Source organism: Anabas testudineus, chromosome 19 (genome assembly GCF_900324465.2).
Source record: "Anabas testudineus chromosome 19, fAnaTes1.2, whole genome shotgun sequence".
NCBI lineage: Eukaryota > Metazoa > Chordata > Actinopteri > Anabantiformes > Anabantidae > Anabas > Anabas testudineus.
In genome coordinates, this window is record NC_046628.1 from 16,022,164 (window position 1) to 16,039,146 (window position 16,983).

Sequence of the window (16,983 nt, forward strand, 5' to 3'; positions counted from 1 at the left end):
GCATCTTGTTCAAAATCTAGTTTGAGGAAAACATTTTTTAAATGTATAATGTGGTCATGTGTTCTTAAATGTGTTCTAATATGTTCTATTTTTATCTATATATATATAGTATTCTAATTGATTTTGTGTGTCAAGTTGTGTGATTCAGAGACAGTGTTGAATTATAATATAAGTACATTAAATCTGTCAAGTCTTTGGTCCTATTTATTAATTATTAAAGCTCTTTACCTAGATTCTAGCACCTATAGACTCGTCTTTCTGACTCCAGGCTCACAGTGTGAATGAAGAGCACAAAATAAGCTTGCTAATAAAATAGCTGTTCTAGTTTAAGGCCACCAGATGATGCTGACTACACATGAACATGCGCAGTTATGCGCAGCGCAGCAGCAGCAGTGAGGCCCGTGAAGGCGCCAGTGCAGGAGGAATTCCACCTTAAAACCAGATTTTACTGTGATTTTTATCTGATTTAACACTCGAGTGACTTCTAGTTAGAGCCAGTGAACCACAAACAAGAGTGTTTAATCCTGCATGTAAAAACAGAGTGTTTGCATTTAGGATTTAATCATTCCATAGTGTTGAATTCATCTTTAGGGTGTGTTTTCCTTTAAATAGGCTGCAGAGCGGCCGCAGCAGAGCTCATCACACGGTGCACGGAGGTCTGAGAACACAATGCGCTGATAAACATCAGTGTTTGGGGCGATGTTCAGGTACAGGATCCATTTTCGTTTATTTTTTCATGTCTCAGTGGAACAAACCATTAAATTAGAGCAATAAATTAGTTGACGTGTGATGGGTCGAGGGTGCATCGTTTCCTCGGTTTGTTTGCACACCCAGCTGTGACAGCTCAACTCTGCATCATCTGTTTCCAGTCGCTGTCACCGGTGTCATTTTATAGTCCTGTTTCAGGTTAGAATATGAAAAGAGCTGGATTTTAAACATCTACAGTGCATTTATTCCAATGCCTGCTCCTGATCTTGTTCTTTCTAATACAGTAAATCATCGTTTCTCGTTTGGATTAAAACCTTTTCACTCAAGATGGAATTAAGATCAGGTTAAATAGCAAACTAGTCCTCTGATTTTACTGTCAGGACCCTTTTCATTCACAGTATAGTTATTGGTATTGTGCAGGTTAATTGTTTTATTCTAATTGTGTTATTTAATTGAAGAAGCCTTTTCCTCTGCTGTAATGCCATTTGAGTTTTCCCCTCTCAGCCTGTGGGTGATATGGTTGCATATAATCCAAACTGTTCAGAGGATGTACAGATGATTTTTAATAATCACTGAGCTAAGCTTTCTGTGTGGTTTCTCTTCTGACCCTCAGTGTTTTTATTTCAGCTCATGTTTCTTCTAACCTTGTCCCACATCTTCTCCGTCTGTGTTATAATAAATGGTCGTATTAATCTTTTACGGGGCCTCAGAGGAAACGTTTTGCTCCAAGGGCCCCATTGACCCTGACTAATAATGGTTGTTTCATTATTTCCTTAAATAATGAACTACCTTTTCTTTTATTTAATGTGGACTCTTAGTGCTCTCTTAGACCAGGACATATACTTGTTAACAAACTAGTTGGATACGAACATGGTGCCTGCACATTCTCTATTTCTGCATTTTTAAGTAAGTTATACGGTTAAGAGTTCAAACTCTTGGGTTCTCCTCTGTTGGATCAACTTTATTTGTGAAGGGGACGTAATTGTGTTGTGTATTCCTCAGCGTCTCTGAGAGTCTGTAGTAATGAACATGCCTTTTCCTCGTTTATCTCACTGTATCACTCCTGTTTGCTAATTCCTTCCTCTCCAGACTGGTTTGCCATGGAAGAGGATATGATACCAAAATTCTCCTCGAAAGATGAGGAAATAAACTTCTGGAAGACTCTTTCCCTCAAGTACAAGACAAGGTAACTGGCCCTAAACCAACAGTGAATTAATTGTAACTCTGCAGTCTTTGTGTTTGTGGGAGAGACGACTCAGGGTTATTGAAACCAGGAGTGTTTGATCTGCTGTCGTTCATCAGATTTCAGTCATCTGTTCTCACTCTTTCTAATAAAATGCATTGTTTGCATATCAAGTGACACTTTTGTACCAGTTTTTTTTTTTTGTGAGACGAGCAGTGAAAGCCTCTCTTTCCCTTTCCCCTCTAATGTTTCACGTTATATACAAAAGGCTCTCATATGTCTTTGTCCTCCAGTCTTTGAATAGGTTTATGTAATGGTGCAACTCTTGTCAACATTTAAATGACCGCAGCGCTGCTATATTTAGCTCTGCCGAACTTTAATCATGTCTTATTTCGTGCCATTTGATTAATAATAACTGTCTGAAATCTTAACTTTGTGCTAAAAGGAAACGAGCTCAGGTCTACACCCAGTTATATAACAAGCTGTGGACAGTGAGCATCCGGTCAAGACTGCATCTGTTTTGTATGTGTGATACATATATTATATGATATTATATGATATTATATGATATTATATGATATTATATTATATTATATTATATTATATTATATTATATTATATTATATTTTCTGTAATATATAAAATGCTTTGACCAACTCAGTTTTACTTTGTAAATATGATCGATCTTTCGTCTCGTGTGGGAACTGATGGTAATTGTGGAATATTTTCCCTGCTCTTGCTGGATACTAGTCTTCAGCTGTCAAACAGTCCGTGGTCACCACTGACTGACTCTCCTCCTCATGATGTTCCATATATTTTCAATTGGAGTCAGATCTGAACTGCAGGCAGACCACACGAGCACATGTGCAATGAGGCCTGTTTAACTGTAGGAAAAATCCAGTGACTTCTCTGGAGGAGATGAATATGTTTCTATAAAATCCCAATATGCCTTAACACAGATGTCACTTATGCTCGGGTACTGATGCACATCCTAAAATATTACATCGACAAATCTTCTTTTAGAAGCGATTGACAACTCCCGATCATGACACCTTCACCTTAAGACTCTAACAGCAAACCGTCGTCCTGGGGCTGATTTTAAAAGCTTTGTGCACTTATGCTGCTGCAGTCAATCATTTCAAGTTGTCTGTTAAAGGCTTCAGTCAAACCAACAAACCCACAGAGGATTATCACTCATGTGTATTTCGACTCATTAAACAGTCAAGTCTTTTAGTCTCTCAGAGCTCACTGTTGTGGTTTTTCTCTCGCCACTCTTTTAGTTTTATTTAGTCGTCAGGAAGCCACGAACACAACTCCAAATGAATGCAAATATTTCTAAATGCTACTTGATATGTAAATACTGGATGCAACAATATGTAGATCAGCTTGAAAAAGTCAGAGTTGTGGTGATGTTATTTCCCTTATTTGTTCTGCATAGCAAATAAAATAATTAATGTTGGTAGAAATGACATTAAAAAATGTGTTAATAATTGTTTTCACTATTCAGTAAATGCTACTTTTCCAAGACGCTGTGGGAATTGATCTGATTCAAAAGCCCTAGGCAGGAGAATTATATTATATAGACAGGTATGGTGGCATTTCTATGTCATGAAATGTTCTGCCCACTGAGGATTGCCTCACCCCAGCTACTCCCTTGCATAGGAGTATTTTGAATGTGGGCTAATGACTGTGAAGAGGAAGCGACAGTGTGCAGATTTGTAACAGCCAGCCTGTTTCGATGTGGATCCAGTTGAAAGGGAAGCCTGGCTGAACATTAACCCAGTGGGATGGGCACCAGTGTTGGGTAAATGGGTTTCCTGGCTCTGTGCCACCTCCTGCACTTTAGCTCACATGATGGTGGGTTATTCTAGTTTCCATTTTTAGACAGCTGGGTCTGCGTGTGTGTCCGACCGTGCTCAGACACTTACATAACTACACTTAGTGCTAAAGCTGATCTGTGGTCACATGTTTAATATGATGGTTCTGAATGTAATGTCAGACATTCAGCGTCCGGGAGAAAGTCCAGTCTACCTGGATGTGTGAAATATCAATTCTGTTCCTCACTGTATGTAATTCTGTGCAAATCCCTTGATGCTGGGAAATCCTAGTTTATATTGAGTGTGTTTGCTAAACACAGTCTGCTGACTCGTCATCTGTCAACACCGGAGAGTCAGATTATCAGCTCGTCCAACACTCACAGGACAGACTGTTGATATTCTACTGTATATTCTGGTTATTGTCAATAGCTCCAAAAATTTTTTAGTCTTATCCTGCCTATGTCTATTCTACTGACATTAACTGGGTCATGTTAATAGTAAACCTGTAGTTGTGGTTTATAGAGATTTGACTGTGACTGTAGTGTGAATATCAGGTTGGAGTTTGGGAGATTGTATGTGGTGAAGTGCTCCAGAAAAGAAATAAAAAGACCAAATGAAGTAAATTGGGTTCTAGTGAGTTGTTTTCCTGGAGTTGTTGAATGCACCCACCACCGACTGTTTCTCCGAGGCGTACGTACGACCTCTTTCTGTCTCGACTGGTTGTTTAATGCTTCCTCTTCTGTCTGCTCGCAGCTACCAGGAGGCTCAGGAGGAGCTGCTGGAGTTTCAGGAGGGCAGCAGGGAGCTGGAGGCCGAGCTCGAAGCGCAGCTGGGTCAGGCCGAGCATCGAATGAAGGATTTGCAGTCTGAGAACCAAAGACTCAAGAACGAGGTGGAAACACTCAAGGTACTGTAACTACAGGACTATGTTCAAAGAGTAGAGGAGATCTATGAGATGATCTGTGTTTTGAAAGAGAAGGGGTCAAAAGTTTGGATCTTCCAGATCTGGAATCACAGAAATATGCAGAAGTGAATTCCTCCCAGTTGTTGTAAATGTGACCAGCATTTACAGAACATATGTTTATAACCTTAACAATATGTTCTATATTAAGTAAGCACAGCATGTCTCCCTGTGTCTCCTTGACATAAATATTTGATACTCTTTCATTCCCCCTCGTCCTTGAGTGCAGTCTCATGGGAATGAGGGAAGTTAAGTCACGCTGCAACAGCTGCTGCTCCCCTGGACGCACTCAGGACTTATTTATTTTTTCTGCTGGTGTAGTCTAGTCCTAAAGAAGGCAGTTTGTGGATCCATGTTTAATCTAAATGATAATTTCACTCCTCCTTTTTCCAATCTTAACACCTGCCCTGTCTCCAGCCAGCTCCACACACTGGTGCTGCTGACCTGTCTGACCCTCATAAATAATGCATCCTGTTGTCTCTCATTCTGATTCTCACTCCATAATTACCAGGAGGTGGAGGAGGAGGTGGGGTGAGGGGGTTGTCTGGAGGCAGATTTTACTTTTCCAGACAAGTTGCAGACTCCACACTTCGTTCATTTAATAATTTTTTTTTAAATTAACATGTTTTATTCAGTGTTATTGTGCTTTGCTCCCATACGAAGAACATCGCAGTATAAAATATCTTAACTGTATTATTTATTTTTATATTTCATAAAAAACAATGAGTTGATGATGCCATGTGCTGAATGATTTGCAGGGAGGAAACAGAAAACTGTGTTGATTCACACACAGTAACGGCAGATATAGGTCAGACATACAGACGGGCCCGGCAGTATTCACCAAGCTGATTGTCTGAGAGCCGGCGGATATATAGGTCACACTTCCCATCCACTGCCTAACAGTGGGGAGGAAGGAAAATGAGGGTAGTGCTGAAAAATGGATGATCAGATCTAGGTTGTGTGTGTCGTGTTCTGTATGAATCTCTCCTGCCCAATATGTTTCTATATCAAGTGTTTTTTCTCACCACTGTCTTCGTTGTACAGGATAAACTGGAGCATCAGTATTCTCAGAGCTACAAGCAGATCTCTGTGCTGGAGGACGACCTCGGCCAAACACGCAGCATCAAAGAGCAGCTCCACAAATACGTCCGAGAGCTCGAACAGTCCAACGACGACTTGGAGAGAGCCAAAAGGTCTGATCATATATTTATTCAAATAAAATCTCAAGATATTGATCCATTATTGGCCAAACAAATGGGACATAAAGTGGTGAATGAAATCTTCTTCACTTCATTCTTTCTCAGAGCGACTATTGTTTCTCTGGAGAACTTTGAGCAGCGTCTGAACCAGGCCATCGAGAGGAACGCATTCCTGGAGAGCGAGCTGGATGAGAAGGAGTCTCTGCTGGTGTCTGTGCAGCGATTAAAGGATGAAGCCAGAGGTGACTATTGACTAGATTGTAGTAATGAGCCACTCTGTCAATCACTGCAGACGCCATGCGTGCCCTCTCCTTCATTAGTTTAACAACAGCTTTCCAATACATTTGTAGGAATTTCTTTGGCTTGTCAGCAGGTCTTTGTTTTTTTCCTGCAGACCTGCGACAGGAGCTGGCCGTGCGAGAGAGGCAGGCAGATGTAACCAGGATGTCTGCTCCAAGTTCGCCCACACAGGACAATGTCAAGATGGACACTGCTGTGCAGGCTTCTCTCTCCCTCCCTGCAACCCCACTGAGCAAAGGTCTGGACAACGCCTTTGCCAACCCAACAGGTAGCTGCAGCCTGTCTTCCCTTGAGTGCATTTTATTTTCTCATTATACAAGTGCAGACAGGGGAACATGAGCTGTTCTTAATTACATGCTTTTAATTGTGCTTTTCATGTAAAGACACATCTACTTGTGAGGGAGGAACCAAGCAAAAAAGAAGCTTTTTCTAAAGGGGGAATAATAATAATAATCTTAAAGAGGAAGAAAAATATACATAACCTCCGAGGGTAATTAAATAATCCAATGTCAGGTCAAGAGTAACAAGCTTTTGAATTATAAATCAAATATTCAGCAGCAATAAGTTAGAAGCCTATTTTATGTTAATGTACGACGTCTATTTGTGCTGAACAGATAATTATCACACCCACATCTGCTGCATTTTAGTGTCTGGCAGCTCACTACTTTACTCTTTATGTTCACTATCTCTGGTCTCACACCTGTTTGTGTTTACCTGATTTAAAAAACTGGACCTACAAAAACAATCTGAGAAAGTTGGTGTTCAAAACAAATAAGAGCTCAGCTTCTACAAGTCTGGATTGGTCTGCAACATGTTCTACACTAAGAACAAACTGTTTAGGACTTTCCTTGTTACGAAGGAGCCCTGTCAAACTCATTCATCTGGAAGTGGTTGACGTTATTTATTCATTTTTAGTTGATGAAGTGTTAAAACATTAGATCTGGTCCATGCTTGTTGAGTTATAGTGTGATATTTATGCACATGTTGTTCAAGTGAGTCATTTTGCAGCCATTGTTAGAAACATGACTGTGCAGCAGAACATCGCTGACTAAGCAGGATTGCGATGGTGTATAAGAAAAGAGGAGCTGGGCTCAACTGGTTGAATGTTCATGGATATTATAACGTTTTAAAATGAATATGTCTTTGTGTGTTTATCTCTCCTCTTTGCTGTGCAGTGCTTTCAAATGGCTACAACAGCAACTCGCCGTTGACTCCCTCTGCCAGAATATCAGCCCTCAACATTGTCAGCGATTTACTCCGGAAAGTCGGGGTCAGTCCAAGTCACTTCCTGTATTTCTGTTTATACTCCAGGTTTCACGTCTCCTGTTCTCTTCCATTACATCATACGTTTCATGTACAGTAGAAACTCTCTTCTCCTCTCACCACAGGCTCTGGAGTCAAAACTCGCTGCCTGCAGAAACTTTGCCAAGGACCAGAAAGCCAGGAAGACGTTTGCTCTCGACAACAGCAACGCACTCAACGCCAACACCACCAACTACTCCCAGTCGCTGCACACATCTTATTTCAACAAAGCGTGAGTGAAACCAGAACCCTGTCTTCACCTGTCAGCCATTACTGAGGGATAATTACTGACGATGTAACGTCATAACTTACATTCTTGTCAGAGGTGTTTACTGGATGCCTTGGGTGTGTTATTATGGTAACAGATTATGAAATGTGAAATCAGTCATGTGGTGGATGACTAAGCAGGACGAGATATCTGAGACCTCTGTGCATTTTTTTGTCCCCAGCAGGACTGAGATGGTCACATTCCCTGCATTGATTCTGGGTAATTGCAGCTCCTCTGTCTGTTACTGAGTGTGTTGGGCCGTGTGCATGCTGCTGCTGACTCTAACAAGCCTCTTTGCCCATGTGCTGTAGAACTAATAGAAATAACCATGACTGTGGGTTAGAGAAAATTAATCAAAGGTGCTGGTGGTGTGTTGGTGCTGGAAATTTTCCGCTGAGGTGATTTAATAGATGTTCTTCCTGTCTTAGTTTAATTTATCAGTGTGAGTCATCTTTAGCTTTAGACTTACTGTAGCTCAGACTATTAACTAGAATTAACAAAGACAACTTTTGCCATGTGTTTACATGTATTTGTTGATGTTTATTTATTTATGTTTATTTGGGGAATTATCTGACTAACAGTTGCAGCCTCTGTGGATAGAAATTGAATTTGCGTTTGTCTGGACGTCCATTGTTTCTGCTATTATCACTTATTTGTGGACAGAAGAAAAACCATAAAGGTTCAAACAGATCCATTGTTGTAGAGTTATGTCTGGTATGTATTTTTCTCTTTCTCCTTCATCCTGCTGAATGTTCACGACTTTGTTTATGTAATTTCACAGTGGTAAAAATGCAAACTGCAATGATGATTTAAAATGCAGATGAACACAGAGAATATAGGACATTTATTCTGCACCTTCTTGTAACATGAATCCAAACTCAAACACGTGGGAGAGATGTCTAACAAGGCTGCGTTTGCATATTCAGCCGTCTCCATAACAAGGTCACTGTCCATCTGGTTTCAGCTCAGGATGCTGTTGATCCTCAGTCAGAGCTGGAAAAGCTCAAGACATTTGTCTCAGTTGATATAATCGTGCACCAAATGTTTCTGGTATCTAAGGTATAAACAAAGGGGAACTTTACTGTGATGTTGCATTTACATTTCCCAGCCTCTTTTTAGCTGCATATTTTACTGAATTGTATTGTGTCTTATTGTGCATCCTTCTGAACGGGGCTTTCCAGAGTCAGGTGCCAGGCCTAAACCAAACAAGAGATGCCGATCATAGCCCACCTGTGAACAGAAACCAGTTGAACCCGTCAGGCTACAACTCTGCAACTTCCTTCCTAGTTTCTACAATCAAGTTCCATTTTTAGCAGCGTGTGTAGTTCATGTTCCTTTTTAAGGTCTAATCACTGTGGTGTCGTCTGTGTGTGAAGTGGACACAGTTTGAGTTGATAATGAGGACAGAATGACCCGGTGTCCTGCTGGTTCTCAGTACTGTGTTTCTGGAAAGGGTCAGTGAGCCCGAGGAGAAGAACTGACAGTGACTCAAAGGAACGAAGTCTGGATTAAACAAAGAAACTTCTATATGTGTGTCATGTTTGGAGGGGAAAGGAAATAAAAGTAGCTGAAATGTAAAACAACAAAACCATAAATAGACCAAATAGTGATGAGCTGTGAGTTTACATGCACCTAAGTAACCAGGTCACAGTCGACTTTCTCGAGTAAGCTGATTTTTTTCATGTCATGTTAATAGAATGGTTCATTTTGCACATGCACCTGGAAGGTGTGCATGGACAGGGTAAAGGCTGCAGTCTGGCCACGATGCAGCAAAATGGGAACTTAAAATTCAGGTAGTTTGTGCTGTGAAAATGAGCATGTGTCTGCTCTCACAGCGCCCAACACACACACACACTCACACACACACACACACACACACACACACACACACACACACACACACACTCGCTAAGCAGCGTCTTCTGTCAGTATTTAGTTGAGTGTACTGCAGTCTAAATTCTAAATACTGGACACAGCTGTCTTCCCCAGTCCACCTGGTTACGTAAGTGCATGTAAACTCAGCTATAGCAAGTTATTATGGCAGATGATAAAATTATGGAAACATAGATTACATTCATCTTTTCACATTGTCGACTCATTTTGGATTTAGACATTTTTGACATCACGCATGATTTTGATGTGTTTAAATCCCCCTAGAGAAATGGATGAGGAGGGAAAGTTTACAGGCCAAACAGTTGCCACAGCAACAATATCAACATTTTATACAACAGTAAACCAAACAGAAAGTGAGTCTGTTGTTAAGGACACAGCAGAAAGTTATAATACAAGACAAATGGGGAACAAACCTTTTCTCTGGCAACAGCTCGAATGTGTTATTTTTGTCTAGTGTTCCCTTAAAACCATTAGAAAATATAATTATGTCACAGTAGTGGGTTTATTTATGAGTTATTCTCCATTGGTTCCGTAAAATAAATCCAGGGTTTTGAGATCTCTCTGTTTAATTGTCACCGTCTTGCTTTTATTTTTGCAGCAGGACCGTGAACGGACTGGAACCTGGATCCCTGACGGCCATCACCTCCCCTCCCGCTGCCTCCTCCCCAGGCTTGGTGCCCCTCGCTGTGTGATGGTGTCACTTACTAAACCCCTGAGTCAGCACAAACGCCCACAACAGAAAAATCACACGTAAGAAAAGAAGAGTCCAGAAAAAGAGAGAGAACGCAAACTGATATAACTTTACTGTAAAACTTTGTTGTGCTGTTACTCCTGGATCCTCTGTTGTTCTGACTCAACACTTGTGCTTCGTTCCTGCTGTAATTATGGTCTGTCTGTGTATTTTATGTGTTGCTGTATCTGCTGTTTGCTCACAGTGAAGCCATCTACTACTGGCACATAGAAAGATTCCTGAAAGGATAGATCTGTCTCCTAATGGAAAAATACCAGTTTCTCTTGTTCATATTGGCCTTTAGAATAATACACCTTCAGTGGAAGTGATGACCGCCATAGAAGTGGGGCCGTCATTCTGTGACGGGACGTCTTTCCACAGAAGCAAAATGAGTGAAACTTGTCTTAAATAGACAAAGAAGTGGACTGAGTTTAGCATTAATGGGACTGTTGAGTCTCAGGTTTGTGCATTTTGCACAGAACAATGGTTGGACATGGAGACGCCCAGTGTTTACAGTGAGGTCATGTCCAGTCGGTCTGGAAAAGTTATTGTGACCAAAACTCATCATCAGGTACAGACACATCGATTTATGATCGTTAGGATCATTTGAAAAATCACAATTAATTCCTTTGAGTTGTCAAACTCCAGATTAATGTAAGATAATCTTTAGGATGAAATTTCACACTAAACAAAACCTTTATTAGGGAGGGACGTTTTTAGGTATAATATAAATAAAATATGACCAAGAGGAATGATTACAGCAAATAAATACTGTTGCAGTGTGAAATAAGTGCATCCAATAATCTGAAAAGGGAAATATTATGCAATTAGTGTGATTCTAGCTGCAGACTGTGACATTAAAATGGATAGTTGTGTTATTTAAGCAGCTTTTTGTCATAACTTTCATCAGCAATAACTTAAATTACGGTGCACTCACGTCTGCTTGTGAACAGGTTTAATGGGTTGTGGCCACATGATGCACGACTCCATGATGCTTCAACATGAGCCTCACAGGTGAACGATTTAACCATTATCTCCGTAACTAAGGATTCGATTGAATTTGGATTTTACTATTGTCGTGTTACCGCTGTAATTTGGTTTCAGAGCAGGGGACTATTTGTGTCTTTGTAGTGAGTCGAACACAGCATCTAACTTCTGAATTATGTGACATGATGTGTACAGTATTGGTCATATTGATCGTTATTTATAGGCAGCCGCTGAAGTGGTGCCGTCCTACTGTTGAGACCAGTTAACCAGCGTTCTCGTCTATAAAAATGTTTTATCCTGTTAAATTTGTTTCCCCAAAACAGTTTCAGTACAAGCGAGTGAAGCACTTTGACCTTGTGTGATTTTAATCTGTCACTTTTTTTCCATTTTCATTCAAGTGCAATATTGTTTATTGGTTGTTGGTTTGATTTATTTTAGACTTGTTTTATGGCATGTTTTAATAAAAGAGATGATTATAGTCCATCTATTACGTTTGTCAGTTTTCACTGTGGAGGAAATTATGGCTGTAAAGATTAGTCAAGTCTCTAGAAGATGAATCTTCTAGATTACTGATCAATAATTTGTGCTACATTCAGGCAAGAATCTTATTCTGAATAGTTTTCCAGTGTCACATTGTTGACAAGAGAATATTATTATCTGATCTTATTAATGTCTGTTGGAAGAAACGTGACATTTGAGCACATCACCTTCATTCAGAGAAATTATGATTAGTTTGACATTTCATAGACCAAACAATTAAAGGACAGAACGAGTCATAGCCTTATTTTTAGTGTCAATTTATGTATATTTTAAATTTGTCAGCTGCTTAGTTTACAAAAGGAACAGGAAAAAAAGTTCAGAGGCAATTTAACATGTTCAGATTTAAAGATTTTTTTCATTCTCAGATTATACAGAGAGGGGGTTTTGGACAATTATAAGATACAAAAAACCTCAAAGAGGGTAAAACAGTGGCATATTCCTTTAAGTCATAACCAACACTGTCCTCTGCTGGACAAATGTGCAAGTGCAAGAAAAAGTAGGTGAAACAACAATTTTTATCACTTTAGTCATTTAATGATTAATAATCATGTCTCAAAACAGACACAGTTACATAGTTATCTGTATAAATCACTCAAAGTACAAACAGTTTGGCTTGTTGCATGATTCCAGTACAGACACCTGCATTTGTTTTTACTGGAAGCTACTCAAATAAATCCAGTTTGTGAAAAGACGGCTCGTGCAGGATGTTCAAGCAGTCGCCTTTACACAAGTGAATCAGGCCGTGTACAGTGGGGTGCACCGTATGTAGTCTCCACATCTTCACACCTGCTTAACGTGATCTCCGCCCTAGAAGCACCTGGTGGATCAACAGTCATGATTCAGCTGTTCCCTCCTTTCTTCTTCTCTGTCAGCTCCTCTATCTGCCTCTGTCTCCTCTCCAGGATCTCGATCCTCTTGACCTCGTTGCGTGCTCGTTCCTGGGCCCTGAGCTCGACTATATCCTCAAAGAACCTGTGTCTGTGTAGAGGATGACGTGTTATTCACAGTGAGACCGGCACAGCTACGACCTTTTACACTAAATACATCATTTCAAATAAGATGAGGGAAGATGAATCTCTATGTTCAGATGACATGATTATTTAAATTTGTAATAATCCTCTCAGAAAATTGGATTTTGTTATTAGCCTACGTAAAATAATCATAATGTGAACAAATTATGAAAATAGACATTTTAATTACATTTAGTTACATTTTGTAAAATGAATCATTTGCCATCTTTTCATGATGTTTTTCTATTTAGCTGCCATCAGTATTTCTACTGTAAATAATTTTTAAGGTACTTGTATTTATGCTACTTCATATATTTCTTCTCCAGGGAGTGTAACTACTGCAGTAATCTGACAATATTAGTTACTAGGTACTTTTCAGGTTTCATGTTATATGATCTGTTAAATTTAAATTTCCTACATAAGCTTTCTAGTATTATATATATTCACCATCAGATTGACATCTGCATGCGCAATAATGCACCTTTTATGCATGTTTCACTTTAAATAACCGATTAATGAGACGACAGAGTCCATAAACAGCAGATTGCACACTGAAGAAAAGGAAAAACAACTTTAACTTGATGTATTTGACGTTTCTAGATGAAACTTGATGCATGAACTAAATCATACCTGTTTATGAAAACAGCAGCGAGTCCAACAATGATTGTCCCGAACAAAATGGGTTTGGTCAGACGCTTTGAAGCAGACAGGTTGTGTTGCTTCATTATAACTAAATAAAATTAACTGAAATAAAATAAAACAGGAAACGAGTGAAAACGTGTTTTTTATCTGACCTCTGAAGTCGTGGACGGACTGCTAACAGTGGAACACACCTTCACCGAGCAGGATTTCCGATTATTTATTTATTTAGATTAACATATCTACAAAAACAGTATCGTAGATACTTTTCAACACCCACGTAGAGGATTTATGATGATTATATATTAACATATGTCAACATGTGTTTAAACTGAGTTTAAATTATCTCACAGTTCATTGTAAAACGGAGAACATTTAAGCGGAACCGTTTTTCTTCCTACGGATACATATCAAGGACGGACCAAACCGGAAAAACAATTTAAGAACGAGCTCAGTCTCGATATTTTAAAAATAATTTGTTTGTTTGTTTAATTGTCTGTTTGTAATTTAAGGTGAAATTGAAAACTGTGGTTTCTGTGTTGAAGAACGCCTCTGGGAGTTTTAATATTTACGTTACAAACTCTGGACACCGACCATGAAAGTGAGTAACATTAACGGACGTTTGCTGCAATTTGCTTAATTAGTAATTTATAATTAATTCAGTCCCAGAAAATCAAATTGAGTCCTGTGAGCGTTTCTGAGAATTTACAAACAACTTGTTATGTTAAAAAAGCCCATTTGTTAAAAACACAAGAGCAGCTAACAGGCGGCAGAAATACACAAACTAGCTGCCAAGTATTGTAAATACACCAAGTGTTCACTAAGTACATGCTCTAAAATGTCCTTGAACTACTTAAGTACAAGTTTTCAACTAAAAAAAGTTTTTCTCAGAGCATATATGCTGTTGATAACATGAATGTTTGAGTCTAGTCCAGATTTGTTCTACATGTGCTTCATATTCTGTGTATACTGAGTTTTCTCTATTGATGTTATTGTGTATTTGTGTTAATTTGGATCTTTCCAGGTTGTCGTTCCTTTTTTTCTGTCTGTGTTGAGAACAACTGTAATGAGGCAAAACAATCTCCCTCTAGGATTAATAAAGTTACTTAAATTCATAAATAACGCTTTTGCTGAAATCTCCTATACTGAAGCTTTGTTGTCGCTGTGTTTCTGCAGGACTGCTGCAGTGAGGTGGAGAACCGCAGGCAGCAGAAGGGATCCCACCATCCAAGCTCTACGTTATAGGTAATCATATGGGAGATTTATCTGTACATGGATATTATTACTTTCTGTGAGAGTTGAGCAAATACCTTACACCATGTAAAAGATATTGTCTGGTCAAAACCTGTCAGTAGAAAAGAGAGAACATCCTGGTTTGTGATTATTGAACTTTGATTTTCAAAACCATGGGTATTAATTCAATGTTAAGACGGCACCCACTCTGCTGGTTTCAGACTTTCCACCAGACTTTTTATTCAGCTGCAGGGATTTTGCTCCTATGAGCATTACTGAGGTCCAACATTGATCTTGGGTCTGGCTTATCCAGTTCATCCCTAATCTGTTGGATGGTTGAGATCTGGGCTGTCTGCAGGCAAGTTCTCAGGAATGCCTTTTGTTGATGAAGCTGCTTTGTGCATGAAGATGCTGTGAAACTAGCAGTATTTCCGTGTGTAAACTTTTATTACATGCTGCAGTATTAGGTTTCCTTGATTGTTGACATAGTTCTGGCCATATAGTGTATTTTGTTAAGATGTAAGGACATTTATAAATTATATTAAACCTGTGTTTGATTGAAAATGGTACAAAGGGAAACTTTTAAACTTTTAAAATATTTGCTCATTTTGAATTTCATGCCTTTGACACTTTTTGAAACACTGCTGTGTTTGAGAAGTGAAGAGATGAGTTGTTTTAGTCTTTTCTTGCTTGATGTGCTGTAGGATTTCAGCTGCAGGTCTGGATTGCAGGTTGTCCAGTTTAGCTGAAATAAGTCTTTCCTGAAAAAGACGTTGTCTGGTTGGCAGCATGTTACTCCAAAACCATTGTATCATTCAGCATTAATGGGGCCTTCACAGATGTGCAAATTATCCATGCTGTGTGTACTAATGCACACTGACGTGACCATCATTGATAGGTTTTGAACTGCACTCATAAAAAGTCAGTTCCTTTAGGAGCCAGGTTTGATACTGGAGTAACCTGGTTGATGCTTTTGCCCAACTGTGATGTTGTTGTTTCAGACATCACAGCTTAACAAAAAGCATTTGTTGTGTTTCACTGTTTGGCATCAATATGGTCAAAATCCTTTTGTGCTTGAAGGAGCTCAGGCCCAGAGAGTGCAGCGGTGTTTCTGGATATTGTTTGTGGATCTGTTTTTCTCTGCATTTGTGGAGAAACCAGCTTCACTGACGGTGGTTTTCTAAGTTGTTCCTGAGCCTTTGTGATCATCTCCACTTCAGACCGATGTTGGTTTTTAATGCAGTGCTGCCTGAAAGATCATTCATTCAGTACTGTGTTTTTTTTAGACTGGTCCCTCGCTACAGAGATTTCTCCAGATTCTCTGAATCTTTTAATTACATTTTGCTATCATCAAATTCAACATGAGCAAACAACTTTTAAACAATCACCTTTCTCAGTTTCAAGATTTGATGTGTTGCCTTTGAACTAATCTGGAAACCGGTTATAGTGACACAGTGAGTTTATATTTTACTTGTTCTACCTGATATTTAACTTCAGTTAAATATGGATTTAACCTGCGACTAACCTGTGGCATTTCCATCAAAGTTCATGTGTGAGCAGATGCTAGAATTTAGGTGTGGTGCTCTTTCTTACCACATGAGTGAGACTTGATAGTTTTTCAGTATGAGTGCCTGACAGATTAATACAGCTGATGACGAGTGGCACAGAAACTAATTTAGTTGGCTTCCAAACAGAAAAAAAGACATAAAAGTTCAGAGAGGAGGGAGTAATTCCTGGCTGTAAAACAGGCTCTCACTGCTCTAATAGCTCCTAAGAGCCAGGGTGGATGCTGGAGCTTGTTAAAGTAACTATTTGATTCTTGCACTTCACTTCAAGAACATCATGTTCTAAAGCAGTAAGTCCAAGGACAAGTTCAGTGTGTGATACTTTGCCACAAAGTTCTCATTTTCCATTAAGAGAGAAACACCCATGTCTGGTTTTAATAACGTGGTACAAAGTTTATTTAAAAAACAAAACAGTGTTTTCAGCAACAGGTTCTGCACTGACCTTCAATATGACCGCCGCTGGTTTTATGGGATGTTATGACTGTATTTACATTTTTATTAGACTGTGGGACGTTAAAGGATAAAAGTGGTGTCAGCAAATCCCATGAAAAAGACCAAAATCAACATTACATTAGTCCAGTCTGCCACAAACCGGGTGTAGTGAAGTGTAAAACCTAAAAACATGGTTTCATTTTTTTTAAACTGGAG

At 39.3% G+C, this 16,983-nt stretch overlaps 1 protein-coding gene across 5 annotated transcripts; it reads left to right on the plus strand.

Moving 5' to 3' along the window:
* Nucleotides 1-491: 491 nt before the first annotated feature.
* On the plus strand, nucleotides 492-11,835 carry ndel1a (nudE neurodevelopment protein 1-like 1a). 5 transcript variants are annotated; one of them, XM_026351818.1, is made up of 10 exons: nucleotides 492-707; nucleotides 1,798-1,894; nucleotides 4,462-4,615; nucleotides 5,714-5,862; nucleotides 5,974-6,110; nucleotides 6,263-6,436; nucleotides 7,344-7,438; nucleotides 7,557-7,702; nucleotides 7,920-7,957; nucleotides 10,230-10,372. In XM_026351818.1, exons 2-10 carry the CDS (start codon nucleotides 1,809-1,811, stop codon nucleotides 10,238-10,240), a joined length of 990 nt encoding a protein of 329 aa, XP_026207603.1. In that variant the 5' UTR covers nucleotides 492-707; nucleotides 1,798-1,808; the 3' UTR covers nucleotides 10,241-10,372. The 5 variants fall into 5 exon arrangements, with proteins under 5 accessions (XP_026207603.1, XP_026207605.1, XP_026207606.1 ...); XM_026351820.1 differs by having other exon boundaries at nucleotides 10,233-10,372; XM_026351821.1 differs by having other exon boundaries at nucleotides 493-707; nucleotides 7,923-7,957; nucleotides 10,233-10,372.
* The last annotated feature ends 5,148 nt before the right edge of the window (nucleotides 11,836-16,983 follow it).